We start from the raw sequence: 16,541 nt of genomic DNA, 5'->3' as shown, positions 1-16,541 counted from the left end.
AAACGTAGCCCTCTCCAGGAGATATCGCCATTCCTCAAAGGCCAACTTAACCGCCAACAGTTCTTGTTCCCCAATAGGGTAGTTTCTCTCGGCCAGAGAAAATTTTTTAGAGAAGAGCCCACAGGGATGGAACTTATTATCCTCGAATCTCTGGGAGAGTACCGCTCCCACTGCTTCTGAGGAGGCATCCACTTCTAGAAAAAATGGATTGTTGACATCAGGCTGTCTCAGGACCGGAGCAGAGATAAAGGCTTGTTTTAAAATTTGAAAGGCGGTTTCAGCCTCGGGAGGCCACCGGGATGGATTTGCTCCCTTGCGGGTCAACGCGGAAATGGGCGCCATGAGAGTAGAAAAGCCCTTGATGAACCTCCGATAGTAGTTCTCGAAGCCCAAAAACCTTTGTACCGCCTTCAGTGAATTGGGTCGAGACCAGTCCAAAATAGCTTGTACCTTTTGGGAGTCCATTTCGAGGCCGGCACCTGAGATGATGTATCCTAGAAATGGGATGGAGGGTACCTCGAACACGCATTTTTCTGCTTTGGAGTATAGATGGTTATTGCGTAGACAAGTCAGGACCTCCTTGACTTGAGACCGATGTTTGTCAATATTAGAGGAAAATATTAAAATGTCATCTAGATAGACTACCAGAGAAACATACAGTAAGTCCCAGAAGATTTTGTTCACGAAGTTTTGGAAAACAGCTGGAGCGTTACAGAGACCAAACGGCATTACTAGATATTCAAAATGGCCGTCCTGCGTATTGAAAGCTGTCTTCCATTCATCACCGGGTCGTATCCTAATGAGGTTATATGCTCCCCTTAAATCCAATTTGGTGAATATCGTAGCTCCCTTTACCCAATCGAAGAGTTCTGTGATGAGGGGTATGGGATAACGGTTCTTGACGGTGATGTCATTTAGGCCTCGGTAGTCAATGCAAGGGCTCAGGCCTCCATCTTTCTTGGAGACAAAAAAGAAGCCTGCACCAGCTGGTGAAGAGGAAGGTCGGATAAATCCCTTTTGTTGGTTCTCCTGAATGTATGCCGACATAGCCTTGGTCTCAGGTAGGGATAGTGGATAGGTACGACCTCGTGGGGTAGTTTTGCCGGGGGCCAAATCGATGGGACAGTCCCACTCCCGATGTGGCGGCAATGTATCGGCTGCTGCTTTACAAAAGTCGTCACTGAATGGTAGATACTGACTGGGTATTTGTGTAGTGGTAGCAAGGCGAAGCTTTTTAACAGGTTTGATTAGAGGAAGGCAAGACCCGAGACAAGCATCTCCCCAGGATAGGATTTGCATGGTACTCCAATCGATGTTGGGAGAATGCTTGCATAACCAGGGATATCCGAGAATGACTCAGTGCGAGGCCTTGGGAATGACTAAAAATTGGATTGTTTCCGTATGAAGAGCCCCCACACGAACCTGTACCGGTCGGGTACGAAGCGACACAGTTCCGTTGGCAGTTTGGGAACTATCTACTGCAGACAAGGTAACTGTATGATTGAGGGAGGAAACAGGAATTTGGAGTTTCCGGACGAGCTCAGCAGTGATGAAATTCTCGGCCGCCCCTGAATCAAGGAGAGAACAATTTTAGAGTCATGTAATAATTCCAGAGGGATCGACAAAATGGACTCCCAACCTGGTGTCTCCTGTACTGGTTAGGAGCGAGAGTTTCCCGGACGGCAAGGACAGGCAGCGACCAGATGAGCGGTCTGTCCACAATACATACACAGGTTCTCTCGCCGACGCCTTTGTCGCTCCTCCACAGTGAGACGAGCCCGGTTAATCTGCATGGGTTCGTCGCCCGATGGTTCGGGTGGAGGAGTGACTGGAGTGGTAATAGGGCGAAATCTGAACCGGTCTCCCCTATTCTTCTCACTTTGACGCTCCCGATACCGTAGGTCTACTTTATTACAAAGGGAGCTGAGGTCGTTGAGAGTAGTTGGGAGATCTCGTGTGGCAAGGTCGTCTTTTATCCGATCTGACAATCCACTCCAGAAGGCGGAAATCTATGCCTCTTCGTACCATTTCAAGTCTGATGCCAGTGTCTGGAACTGGATTATGTATTGGCTAACCAGGTGATTCCCTTGACGAAGACGCAGAATCTCAGCTGCTGCTGACGTAGTTCTCCCAGGTTCGTCAAATATTCTTCGAAAGGATGTAAAAAACTCGGAATAATTATCCAATAACGGATCGGACCTATCCCAAAGTGGTCAAACCCAATCTAAAGTGGTGCCAGACAGAAGGGAAATGATGTAGGCCACTTTGGATTTAGGAGACGGGAAATTCGTGGGCTGTAGCGTGAAGTGAACATCGCATTGGTTGAGAAAGCCTCGGCACAATATGGGATTCCCGTCGAACTTGTTGGGCGTCGGGAGGTGCAGATGTGATGGTGCAACCGGAGGGAGGATGGCTGAAGGGGCTGGTGGACTCGGAGCGGACGGCATTTGGGCCGTAACTAGGGAAGCCTGCAGTGTGTCCTGGCGAACCGACATTTCTTTTAGAAATTGAGCCATCTGCCGCTGTGAAGCCTCTAGTCCCTCTAAACGACTGGCGATACCTTTTAGCAGGTCAGCCCTCAAATCCTGTCCACTAGCCGAATCCATAGGGCCAGTGCAAACTGTCACGGGGTGGCGTGGAGTTGGACCCGGAGTGGAGTGGGATGGAGAAGGAGGTGGTGTAGTCTGATACTGGAAGGCAGCCGGTCGTAGCGGGGTATGACTCATGAATAGGATGAGTGACAGGAAGCATGTAGGGTGAGATCTGGCCGAGGTAAGGCAGGAAAACTCAGCGGACCGGGGTCGGCCAGGTGACCAGCAGGTAGCGGGTCTCTGGAGGCGAGTAGATACTCGGGAGCTAGACTGATACCGGTAATGCGAGGGGTGCACTGGAACACACTGGAGCTGCGGTTCAAGTAGCAAGGGAGCACAGGTAACTAGCTCACAGCATACGCTGTGATAGATGTTGCACTGGCAACCAAAGGACTTCTGGACAGCCCTTTAGTACCCTCAGGTAGCGCAGGATAGGTTACTAGCTTTCCCTGACCATGCTGCAAGCTGATTGGCCCAAGCAGACATCTGACCAAATCCAACATGGCCGCGCCCAGCAGTCTACAGCGCAGCAGCGCTATCAGTGTTACCCGCTCTCACCTGCCTCCAGCTGGAAGTTCCCAGTCTGCACTGACTCGCCGTGCCCAGCGCCGCTCTCCAAGACCCCGCACCACTGCCGGAAGTCCCGCGCCACAGCGCCCGGAGGGGTGAGAACCGCGATCCAGGTAACCTCTCAGCCCTGGAGGTGACAGTACCCCCCTTTAGGGGTGGCCTCTGGACACTTCTTGGGTTTACCAGGATTCTCTGAGTGAAACTTGAGTACCAAACGAGGAGCATGGACATCCTCCGCTTTTACCCAGCAACGCTCTTCGGGCCCATAACCTCTCCAATCCAACAAGTACTGAAGCTGACCGTAAAGAAAACGAGAGTCCAGGATTTGTTTAACCTCAAATTCTACGCCCCTCTCAGTGAGAACTTTGGGTGATGAAGTAAACGTGAGTCATTCTCGTGAAGTCATGCCACACACGTCTGTATGCACCAATACTTATGGTGCCTTAGCTCTTCTTGCTGACTTTGGGAAGGAACAATGGGTCTGCTTACCGATTGTACAGCTCTAACATGCCAGTATCTCAATATCACTCATGACTATTACAGTCACCATTCCATTAAGAAGCTTTTGGACGTTAGCATACCCCAGGTTGCATAGCCGCTTATGCCACAATTCCATAGACTATTTGTCTGAGAGGCCATCATCAAACAATACTCCTCTGTGTCTAGAACAGGGGTGGACAATAAGTAATTGTCCAGCTGCTGTTGGAACTACAAATCCCAGCATTCCCTGCAACAGTTTTAGCATGGCCAAATATCAAAACTGTAGCAAGGAATGTTCTACAACAGCTGGGGTTGGCAGTTATTGCCCACCCCTGGGCAATAACTGCCCACCTCCCTAGGACATATAGTTGCTGGCACCGTGTTGCTGTTGCTATCACAGTCCCTCTTTTATTTTGCACAACATACTTAACATTTGCAAACTTGACCTTATAGCTTTTATTTTCTAGGTCGTTTCTGGAAATGAGGTTGGTCCTCAAATCTGGTACAAATAATACATCTTTTATGGCTGTGATTAAGGTTTCACCTTTTATTTTCAGGCTCACCGTGATTATTCCAACTTTTGTGGCTGTGGAGACTCCAATCCCTCTGACTGTTATAGGCTCACACATACTCCATTCTTGATTGCAAATTAAATGTCTTGTGGCTCCTGAGTCCATGTACCCACAAATCCTTCCTGCGACTGTCTGTTACATTTAAAGCTGACTTGTTTCTTTTGTCACGCTTTTTTTGCTGCTCATCACTTACATCTCTCATTCTGCATTCAGAGGCTTTATGTCTCACCTGACATACAAAACACTTGTACTTTAGACTTAGTGGGAGATTTACTAACAATCGTGTTGGGCTGTGATTACAAATTGGAGCTTACCTCCGGAATGTTTCCCATAGCAAATCTCACACAATGCAGGCCCCCGCACAGCTTTGTAAATGCCTCTGCCTGTTAATCAGACAGCGACCACACAGGACCCATTCTGCACATGCGCAGATTCCCCATAATCGGGACTCTGCGCTCACTGCTTAATGAGACTCACAGATCAGTATGATCCGTGTATACTTCTGCTTTTAAATAAGCCATTCAATTGTAAAATATAAAACAATAAATTAACGTGGGATCCCACCTCCCAAGCATAACCAACCCTGGGCTCTTTGATCCGGCGCTGGTTAAAAAAATATGGGGACCCCCGTATTTAATGAACCAGTACCGGGCTATTGGATCTAGTGCTGGTTCTAAAAATGGGGAAAAATGGCATAGGGGGGTCCACCATATTTTTAGAACCAGCACTGGGTTCCACTGGCGGATGGGGGTAATGCTGCAGCCAGGGGACATGCTTGATGTGTCCCAACACTACAGGCTACCCCAGGCTGGTCTATGCCTCACATCCCTGGCCAGTGGATGCGGGGTTGATAGTGTTAAATAACAGCTAAAATTTTATATTGTCTTTTACAGAGGGACAAGAGGTTCCAGCAAGCCTCCTCCGCATGCCGGTAATTGGAGAACCACAAGTACCAGCATGCAGGGCATTAAGAGCCCGCTGGTACCTCTAGTCCCCCTGCAAAAGAAATATTAAAATAATGACAAGAGACACACCGTAGGTTGTAATATTTTATCACTCACACTCACACTACATACTTACCTTATGCCGGTCTGTCCCCTTGTCCAGTAAAATCCCTGTTCACTGTAAAAAACATACTCACCCATCCCTTGGTTCAGGTCCTCTGCGGTCCATGTAGGGGCAGTACATACTGGTTTATGTACTAATCCAATTGTTTGTGGTCTGTGTATGCTCAACAACCGTTCTGTGCATGTGCAGAACAGGTTCTGTGATCTCAGCATGATTGACATGCTGCAGTGTTACTGGGGCTGGGGAGCAGGGGTTCCAGGGCTGAGTCACCGGAAACGGGGGCTTGTCGGCCCTACTTCCTGGGAGTGCCTGGGCCAGGGTCTGCGTCAGTGTATGCGGATTTCCTGGCCTCGCAAGCTGAAGTTTACACAGACTGACCAGTGCTGTCGCCATGGGCTGTACTTTGATAGACCTGTCTTTGTGCATTGAAAATGGAAAGCCCACAGACATTCCCCCCATCATATCACTTCAGCCTAAGATTGTCTATTGATGATTGGAAACCATTAATATTTTGGACCCACTGGCAATGGTTATTCCATTAGATAGTTCTCTTTCAGGTCTCCATTCCTTTGCACGTGCACAGTCGTGGTCTCCTGTCCATTGCGCATTTGCGGTCGGGAGGCCATAGATGATTCAACCATGTTTTCCCCTACTGTGTTTATTCGGGCATCAACGATTGATGAAGAACCCTACATCGGCCAAACGGCCACTGCTGATAATAACTGTATGAGAAGCTGTGTCCTTGCCTCAACAGCATATAGTCCTGGAAGTGGTAGTCACAAAGAACACAGGATTGTTTATTGGTAAGGAAAAAAAGCCACACACAATTCTGTTTTTCTAAATGTTCAGTGGTACTGATGATGGGATTGGGATGGACGTTACAAGTACTGATGACATGTATAACACATGCATAATTATCAAAAGAATTTTGAAAATAGCCGTGATCAGGGGAATACAGCAAAACTTAAATATCCTCCAGGATGTAAAAAGGGCATATCTTACCCCCTTTGTCATTCACAAAAGCAGCCCCCATACCGTAGGTTTCATTGTCAACGTAGCCAACGCCATCCATTAACCATTGTATCCTATGGGTTACTCACCGCAAAATTTTTCAGAGAAGGAACCGAGATGTCAGCTCGCACATGCGCCATCTGATGACGCCACTTATGCAGTCGCTATGCCGCGTGGGCCACAATGGATGTAAAGTGATCTCATTAGCAGTCACTTTACATTTTATACATCCCTGCATATGCTTTTTGGTAAATTCTGAAAAACTTAATTTCATATTGCATCCAGGGGCGTATTTATAATGCACCCATATTATACTTACATCTCCGGAGTCCCACGTCGGCGCCGGTGTCAGCACTGAAAAATGTCTGGAAAATGGCAGCGCCCATTTCCCATTGTTCTGCGCATTCACAGTACAGGGAAAATGGCTGCTGCGGCCATTTTCCCGGTGATCTGCTCATGCGATATAGACTCTGGGCACACTCTAGAGCCCAGTCTATAAGTGGGGCGCTGGTCGTGCACAGCTCAGTGTGCTGCCGGCCGCCTCTCTGAGAGGAGGGGGCCCATGCCAGAGACTGCACACGGGCCCCCTCCTCTCTAGAAACGCGTCGATATGAGGTAAGAAATTATACTTACTAGGTCTAATTTATGAATTATTATAAATATGCCCCTTACTGAGAAAATGAGAATAGTTAGAAAAGCTTTAATCTACTTTCTATGGTCAACATGCAAATAATAAGCCGTTGGTCACGATGGTTATCCCAGCCTTCAAGCTTGTTCGCAGTACTGGGATCGCAAATGCAACATACATGCCTACCCTCCCATTTTTCGCGGCACCGATTTTTCGGTTAACCCCCCGCACCCCCGGAAGGGTAGGCACTTCTCCCGCATTCTGCCCACTTCCTTGTGAAGTGGGTAGGATGGGGAGAATTTCCGAGCCAATCTCAGGTCCCCGTGTAAGGGGCGAGGCTTAATTATGTGATTCTTAATGAATCGCGTCATTTAGCCCCGCCCCCTATGTAAATGTGCGCCAATCGCGGCAATTTACCGCAAAGGTGGTGGGGCTTAATGATGCGAACCGTTAGGCCCCGCCCCCGTCGCAACTCACTCGCGACTCATATCTCCCGGGGAGGAGAAATTAAAGGTAGGCACCTATGACAGTGGCAAACGCAGGATTTCCAGAGGGGGGTTTCCAAATGCTTAATTTTACAGCGAGTGTGGCCTGTCAATGAAGAGGGCAGAATTAGTACTTAACCAGCTTTAATAAGCGTCATACAAAGTGTATTGTGTGTAATAATTCCAGCATATACAGGACCAGCGATCACAGTAAGCCATTAGATGCGTTAGTAGGCCATCTTGCCTGAGCTGAATGTATTTATATTGGATGTAGGCACCATTCCAGACTATTGTAACAAGTCCGGGAGCCTGGAGGAGCAGCAGAAGAACCTAGCACTGCCCTGGACATATATGTAGCAGTGCATCTCTAACAGTGCATGTTTTCCAGATCATCTAGTTGGTGCACAGGTTATTTATTACTGGCTGATACATGTGTGGTGCTAATTATTTCATTTGTGATACTGAGAAGAACATGTAGCACTAGTAACAATCTATTATATTACTATTTCTATTGTGGTCATGGTGAGGGCTGGGGAGGGGGGTTTCCAGGCAGATGGAAACCCCCCCTGCGTTTGCCTATGTATGAAATGCAACAGAGGGTGTCATACACTTCCTGCTGCATTTGCATATTTGCAAGGACAATTTGCAGCTTTGCAATTCCGTCCTCTGCTGAATTAGCCCCATTGTCCTTGGCAGGGGCGTCTTAAGAGAGGAAGGGGCCCATGTGCACTCCCCATGCGGGGCCCCCTCCTCTCTCCCCGGAAGCATGTTCTTCATACAAGTTAAACTAAATGGTTTACTTTTACTTGTAGCAATATCCGTAATGGCCACTTACTGTCGAAGCTGTTGTAAACTTCTAGGGAGATCTCAGATTCCAAATCCTGTAACTTCATCTGTTTCCTATCTTTCCCCATTTTCCAATGCTCCAGCACCTTTTTGTTTATCAGATCACCATTTTGATTGCTAAAAACAGCAGAAAACATATAGATCACATGTATGAAATAGGACTATACATATAATAATATATATTCATATACAAAGAAAGAATTAACTCCATCTCATCGTCATCAAACCTAGTCCTCCAATGATCAGCGTAATCCTTTTTATCATCATTCTCCATTAAACACCTTGCATCATTATCATCATTCTCCATTAACCGCTCAGTATATTATTATTTGGTTGACCACTATTATCTGCCTGACCTCTCACCCTCCATAGAAGATCATACATCAGCCCCTCTAAGTATTTCCATTCTGGATCTCACATAAGGTTACGGTAAATATCCCGGCAAAGGGGATGCCGGCAATTAGAATACTAGTGCTGGCATCCTGACCGCCGGCACCCCGAAGGTAAGTAGCGGGGTTAGGGGGAAAGTTAGCATTAGGGTTAAGCAGTAGGGGTAGGCACTAAGGAGGGGGGCTTAGGTTTAGGGTGTAGGGGGGAGGTTAGGCACTGCAGGGGGCCTTAGGTTTAGGGTGCGGGGAGGAAGGGTTTAGGCAATAGGGGTGGAGGTTAGGTTTAGGCACCAGGGAGGGAGGGTTAGGATACCTACCGACAGGTGTCGGTATCCTAACCCTGTCTGGATGCCGGTATCGGGATTTTGACTGCCGACATCCTGTACCCAACCCTCACGCATGCTGCTGTTTCAACAGATAGGCAATGATCAGCCCATCTCAGCAGATCAGTGTAATTTGGGAGTTCCAGAATGCCAGGCTGGGCCTACAGCGTCCCGGGTTGTGAATTAGATGCCAGTGTCCATGGTCAGAGGAGAACTCTCATTACAGGGTCGTATTCATAGCTTGACATAAACGCAAGCTGCGGCTATTTTCAGCCGCAACGTGCACTGTTCTTTTCTGCACATCCTTGTCTGGTATTGGTGACTTGTGACCTATGAATAGGTTGCAAAAATGCAACTTTATTTACTGATATATTTTGCAATTATTATGATATGTTTTACTGAACAATGATAGATAAAAACACTGTATAAAATATAAATTCTTTGCTGTAATTCTTAAATGAAACCCACTCTAGAGCTATGCAGTAACCCACAATCCTTCATCTGTACCTGAGGAAGAGGAAGATGGCTTTGCGGTATGACACTCCATCAATATTATCATGATAGTCCAGGAAAGGCTTGATAACATTGATAACTCCAGGTTTGAGCTTGTCCATCTCTTCAAATATGAATATGGAGCGAGCACAATGACTGACGTTTCCTCTAATCCACGACTGTAACTGGTCCTGTCACAGAGAGATGGGATTTGATGTCATTTTTATTGATATTTGCTGTTGTCAGATGATCTTTTAATTTTTACTACAGCGGAGAGGGAGAATACAGAAGCTCATTTTTGGGAACATAATATATCAGCTGCTCAGGGCAAGACGAGGTTGGACACGTGACTCGTTTTGCATAACAGAACCTAGACTTACACCAAGGCACAAAAGTTTAGGGAGGAATATGGCAGCTTTGGCAGGAACAGAGGTCTGCACAGGCAGGGGGAAGCCTTGAGGGACAGGGGTGGTTTAAGAGAGAAGAGGGCCCCTGTGCAGCCTCTGTGTAGGCCCCCTTTTCTTTGGCAGCACAGTAGACTCTGGCTTGGTACCAGAGTCTACTGCGCATTCGCAGGTCTCTGGGAAAATGGTGCCTGCGCCCTAACCCTGGGGACATTTCTAGTGTGCATGCTAAATCGCCAGAAAAATGGCCGCCGCAATATTTTCCCTGTGATTTTTGCTGCTCTGCAGCACCAAGCCGCCAGCAGACCCAGGACTCCAGAGAGGTAAGTATAACTGTTGTATATCTGGAGCCCCCCACTATGTCCGTCCGCCTATGGCGCGGCCACATGCTTCAAGGAACGTGGCCACTGAAAAATGGGGACATGTCAACATGACCCACCACCGTTTCTCGTCACTCTGGGAACATTCCTTTCCATTCCATTTGCACCTTAATGCCCCCAGTAGTAGTGCCCCTTATGCAATGCCCCTAGTATTAGTGTCTCTCATGCAATGCCCACTTTAGTAGTGCACCTCTTCTGCAATGTCCCCAGTAGCAGTGCACCATATGCAATCCCCCTGTAGTAGTGCCCCTTATACAGCGCCCCCAGTAGTAGTGCCCCTTATGCAATGCCCCCTGTAGTGCTCCTTATGCAGTGCCCCCGGTAGTGCCCCTTATGAAGTGCTCCCAGTAGTGCCCAATATATAGTGCCTCCAGTAGTGCCCCTTATACAGTGCCCCCAGTAGTAGTGCCCCTTATGCAATGCCCCCTGTAGTGCTCCTTATGCAGTGCCCCCGGTAGTGCCCCTTATGAAGTGCTCCCAGTAGTGCCCAATATATAGTGCCTCCAGTAGTGCCCCTTATACAGTGCCCGCAGTAGTGCCCCTTATACAGTGCCCCCAATAGTCCCCAATATATAGTGAACCCAGTAATGCCGCTTATACAGTGCTCCAGTAGTGACCCTTATATAGTGCCCCTTATGCAGTTCCCCAGTAGTGCCCAATATATAGTGCCCCTTATGCTGTGCCCCCAGTAGTGTCCAATATATAGTGCCCCTTATGCAGTGCCCAATATGTAGTGCCCCACATACATAGATATGTCCACTGCTCCCGCCCCTCTCGGCACCATGACGTCTCTCCCTTCACTCAGTGTGGAAACCGAAAGGCGGAGCTCGTGAGTGAACTCCAGTTTGGCTCCGGCCCTGGGTGCAGCAGCCAATAACAGTCTGTCTGACCCTTATTGGCTGCAGTGTTAAAACAAACACAGTCACCGGCAGCGGCGTGTTTTTATTTTAGTGTGTGGTGCTAAGGATCACACTTCCCTTGGCTGCGGCCGGTGGCGCCTCCCGCTCTGCTAGGTTCAACAGTACCCAGGGCATCGCACACCCTGCACCCATTATAGATACGCCATTGGTGAGGGAGTTGCTTACAAATTATAGAGAGGCCTATTCTTCATCAGGGGCCAGATGGCGTTGCCGCAGTGGATACTCAACTACCAGAGCAATTAAGTATTTCTCCATTGTAGGCAGAGCTGTTCCAAAAAGCAGCTGTCCCCGTAATTCCTAAACCTTCTACATACATACGACATTGCCGATCTGGCTGACTGCGCATATGTGACCTAAGTTTATGTATGCACAGGGCATGCAGTGCAGAGGATCCCTTTTCACAACCCTGGACCTCCTTCCCATAGGACATGGCATTGGTTACCACAGGCAAACTCCAAGAACGTTCAGCTTTCAGAGTTTACTGAATACTTGGCGGTCCCAAGGCATGTGCCCATAGCAACCAATCAAATTCTAAATAACATTTCTCTAGCCCCTTCTAGAAGATAATAGCTAGAATGTGTGTGGTTGCTATGGGCAACATCTCCGCTTTTTAGTAACTATACCCCATAGAGTTTTGCAGTGGCTCAGAGCTGGTCTCAGGGTTTTAACCATTTGCCTGCAGTGGTCGCATCCTATGTGACCATGCCAAACTGGGATTTACCTGAAAAGGTCGCATCTCATGCAACTGTGGACCTGACTCACTGTGGAACGCAATATTTCGTACGCACGCAGTTCAACTGCGATAGTATGCTAATCCATAGCGATTGCAATGCAAAGTCAGCACTACATAAGGACACCCACTGTACATTTCACACATCCGTAATTCTTAGTAGAATAGCAAAACCATCAGTACAATCGAGTACCATCGCAGCCTCACGCACACTTGCACAGGCTCTGACCTTACTAACAACCACGTACGCTATCAGGCCTCAGGCTACATATGGCATCGCAGTAGATAATTTATGCACGTCCCTGCAACGGCTGGCGTGCCTGCGTTCGGCCGACCACCCCCCCCGTCACCACCCAGAAACGGCACTTCCTGTCAATCACTCTGCGATGGGTTTGCGTAGTCACTGCAATCGCATACCCCAGCGAAGTGGCCGGTTCATGCGCAGTCCGAAACAATCAGCAGATTGCCTGCGCAATTGCAGCTGCGTACGGTAGGGAATCAGGCCCTGATCCAGAGCCGGACGCTCTGACAGAGCGCTCGCTCTGAATCAGGGCCGTCCCTGCTCCTTTTTGTTGCGGCCTCCTGGCCGCTCGCATAGCTGTGGGTGACCACCCACAGCTATAGCGAGCGGCCAAAATGATGGTCGTGATGGTCAAGACCATTGCGACCATCGGGCTTGCGACGAGACCCTGCAGTAGGGTCTCGCTGCCGCAAGCCCTGGAGTGCTTTTGGCTTTATCAGAGCCAAAAGCACTCCCACTGACATCACTAGTGATGTCAGTGGGGCTGGCCCCAGACGGTAGGCGTTCCCATGGGAACACCTCCGTCTGGGCAGCCACACCCCTGGCACGCCCACCAAAGGGGGCGTGCTGTCAATCACCATCGACAGCACGCCCCCTTTGCTGCGAGACCCATAACGACGGCTTGGTCGTCTTTATTCGGGTCTCGAGCATGCGCACGATGGAGCCGGCTCCCTCGTGCGCATGCGCACTTGGGCAACATCGACCCGCTTGCGAGCGCTCAGTGCTCGCGAGCGGGTCTGAATCAGGCCCTCAGTTCCTGTGTCAAAATTGCCCACCAGTGGCTGCCAGCATTACCATCAAAATTACCCTTAAAGTGACCACACACACGGATCGTTCTGCAGGATCAACATTCAGTTTGGCCACACACATTGGGGAGTCACATTGGTCCAGAAATAATAATAATTATAGTAATAATAATAATAATGTTATTTATATAGTCCAGAGGTTCCCAAAGTTGGTCCTCAAGGGCAGGCACCTAACAGTCCAGGTTTTAAGGATAACCATGCTTGACCACAGGTGACTTAATTAGTACCTCAGTCAATTTGATTGAACCACCTGTGCTCAACCATGGATATTTCTAAAACCTGAACTGTTTGGGTGCCTCGAGGAGTGTTTGGAAACCTCTGATATAGCACTTTTCTCCTAATAGGACTCAAAGTGCTTTGCATTTGCATTTTAAACACAAACATAGAAAATACAGTAAGCGTAACAGCAATAGCCATTTTTCTTCCAGACATTTTGCAGTGTGTCGCCAGCATTAGAGAAATATATGACTTAAAACAGTAGAACACTGAGAAATTACATTTTGTTAATACTAATCTACTAATGCACAAACTCATAATAATCTTACGCCACCTTGTACAGAGAAATCAGGTCTCTTTTTGGGAAATGGATATCAGGCAAAAATAAATGAACTGATTTGCTTTTCATTCCCAACTTGTATATATTCTTCACAATGATTTTGGTGACATGGCTTTTCCCAATGCCAGTCCAGCCATGCATGGATAATACCAGTGGCTTCTGAGGGTTCTCCTGGCTCAGGAATCTAGTTACGGCTTTGAATATGATTTCATGAGCCAAGTGCTGCCCGAAAAGTTCTGTGTTCAAGTCTTGAAGCATATCTGAAATGAAAGAAGAATCGGAAATCACAGACTGTTTCATAACCTCCAACATTAATAAAAAATAGATCCGGACAAAATAGTCCATGTCCAGATCCACACAACACAAGCCACAGTATTTATCCAACTGGCCACACTTTCATCCACCTCCCATCCTTTAGGACACACCCTTTTTACCAGCAAATAAACAAGGCTGCCCAATGAAAATTGGGACTTTTAGGGGATATGCAGATTTGGACAATTAGTTGCTATAGGCTGACTGTTTTGTTGTTCTGTTTCAGCTCAGACTTTTGGAGTACAGATTATATAACATAGGGGGGTCTATTCATTTAGAACATGAGGTGGCTACTGAAAAATATCACTATATATCGCATCACATCATTGCAATATATAGCAATGTTTAGTAGCCATTCATGTACACTTACCTGTCTGACGTCTTCCTGCAGTATCCGGCCCCTCCGCAATCCTGAAGACAAACATATCGGGAGCCAGATATATGCCAGTATTCTTATGGTAGTACACACTGGGCGATATTACTGAGCGACTGCACGATTACGACATCGTAATCGTGCAGTCGCTCAGTAATCGTGCACAAATTGTGCACTTTTATGTCGGAAACGACCAGCGATGCGCACTCCCGCTGGTCGTTTCCAACATTGTCCATCGCCTGAACATGCAGCACAATCTGACGATGTCGTCAGGTTGCTGCATGTTGGGGAATGGGGGAGAGAGCCCGGCGCTGAACGATATCGTTAATGATATCGTTCAGCGGCTGTGCTCAATGTCATGAACGACATTGAGCACAGCCTGCCGGGGACACACTACACGATATCGCTCAGGGAGCATATCGTGTAGTGTGTACACACCATTACTGTGCATGTGCCGGTGTCCTAGAGCAGCAGGTCAGGTCAGACCTGCTGCAAAAAATGCTGGGAAAAGGGTGGGGCCAGTGCCGGGATGCCAACAGGGAAGTATGCAACGTCCCTGCTCTGTTTGGCCTGCAGCACAGATTACGCCATCTTCAGATGGCGAATCTACGCAGGGGAGGAGCGGAAAGCTGGGCTTTCCGTTCCTTTATGAATTGCACTCACCATACAAAAGTATGGTGATGCGATTCATACACAAAGCGGGGGTGCCGATAAGGAAGAAATACCCTTCTCCACTGTAACCACCTGTATGATTTGCCGAAAGCAGTGAAAAGTCCTGTTTTCAGCTAAACAGGACTTTTCACTGCTCTATGAATACACCCCATAGTTTTATACAGTAGTCTGTAAAAAAAAGAGTATTCTTGCTTGATTGCACATATATGTGTACATTATGTATGGATTGTAAATAACTTTTTGAAGATGATTCTCTTATAATATTATTTCAGTGTCTTTGAGTACCAAATGCCCATAGCAATGAACTATATTTTTACCTATCACAAACTACCTGTTATCTTAGAAGTGGATTGGCACAGTCTCTAACAAAATGGCTCCTCTGGGAAAACTTGCCAAGATGGCCGCCAATAGGGTATCTGTGCATACACAGCGCCATTCTTGCCACTGTGTGACAGCTACATGGTGGCGGACAGCTGCCTTCTGTGACACCTGCAATGATACCCGCTACAGGGGCGTATTTATAATGGTTGCAGGGTCGTCATTTGCGCATGCGCAGTACAGGGAAAATGCCTGCCGTGGCCATTTTCCCGGCAACCTGTGCATGCGCTATAGACCTATAAGTGTGGTGCTGGCCGCGCACCGCTCAGTGCGCAGCTGGCCGCCGGACAGAGAGGAGGGGCCTGTGCCGGAGACTGTGCAAGGGCCCCCTCCTCTCTTGAAATGCCCCTGACCTGCTATATACTGCTGTTCCAGCACCTGAACCACTAGTGGTTGCTATGGGCAACATCTCCGCTTTTTAGTAAATATACCCCATAGAATTTTGCACTGTAACAGTGAGTACAGCTGTACATGCACTACTGTTCAATAAACCTACACAACCTGGTTAAGACACCTGAGTGGTTCATTGTGTAACCATCTTTTTGTATATTCTAATAGAGTTACCAGATTACCACAACATTTGTTAACCGTTATAACTTTATTTCTAGTCAGTGTCTCAACCCAAGTTTTTATGATATGTATGGGCCTACTCAGGAAAACCCAAATATTAGTGTAGTGTATTGTAACAACATATATTTATATTTTTTTAAGCAATGTCAGTTATGCTGGGCATACACTACCTGATAAAATGTCTGTCAGACCGACAGACATTTTATCTGGCAGCCTGCCAGCTGCAGATGTCGCCGGCATACACTGTGAGAGAAATCTCACAGTGTATAGCCCGACATCCGCGCTCCGCCCCTGGGGGAGGAGACATTTCCCTGTTCCTTCCGTAGGAAGGAACACAGGAAATGTCTGTCTGTCGGCCGCGCTGGGCATACACTGCCCGATGCGGCCAACAGTTTACCGGGAAATATCGCATCGGACGGGCATGCTGGACAATCCAGCATGCCCGACCGAGCAATATTTAACCCTCGGTCGCCCCCCCACACGCTACAATTATCAGGCAGATCGCCCCGATATCAGGCAGATCGTCCCGATAATTGTAGCGTGTATGGCCAGCATAACTCACAATCTTCACGTTTTTTTCTAGGGTCTGCTTTAGATACCGCAATATCTCAGGAAAAGACAGGTAAGTAACAATATACAAATGGTATACTTTTTTCTTTGTTTATATTTTAAAGATAACAAGGT

General features: G+C 47.8%; 1 protein-coding gene across 1 annotated transcript in view; it reads right to left on the bottom strand.

Annotated features, from left to right (window-relative positions):
• Nucleotides 1-16,541, bottom strand: part of LOC148478417 (torsin-1A-like) — a 41,591-nt gene that overhangs the window by 9,013 nt on the left and 16,037 nt on the right. The window contains exons 2-4 of the mRNA XM_088455447.1: nucleotides 13,547-13,812; nucleotides 9,471-9,646; nucleotides 8,241-8,368 (exon numbers count right to left, since the gene is read on the bottom strand). Coding sequence (XP_088311573.1) covers nucleotides 8,241-8,368; nucleotides 9,471-9,646; nucleotides 13,547-13,812 — 570 coding nt within the window. The remainder of the gene's footprint in view (nucleotides 1-8,240; nucleotides 8,369-9,470; nucleotides 9,647-13,546; nucleotides 13,813-16,541) is intronic.

The sequence above is a fragment of the Taudactylus pleione genome, unplaced genomic scaffold (assembly GCF_031769625.1).
Source record: "Taudactylus pleione unplaced genomic scaffold, aTauple2 ptg000656l, whole genome shotgun sequence".
Lineage (NCBI taxonomy): Eukaryota > Metazoa > Chordata > Amphibia > Anura > Myobatrachidae > Taudactylus > Taudactylus pleione.
The sequence above is the reverse complement of the archived record's forward strand: the minus strand, read 5'-3'. Positions and strand labels throughout refer to the sequence as shown.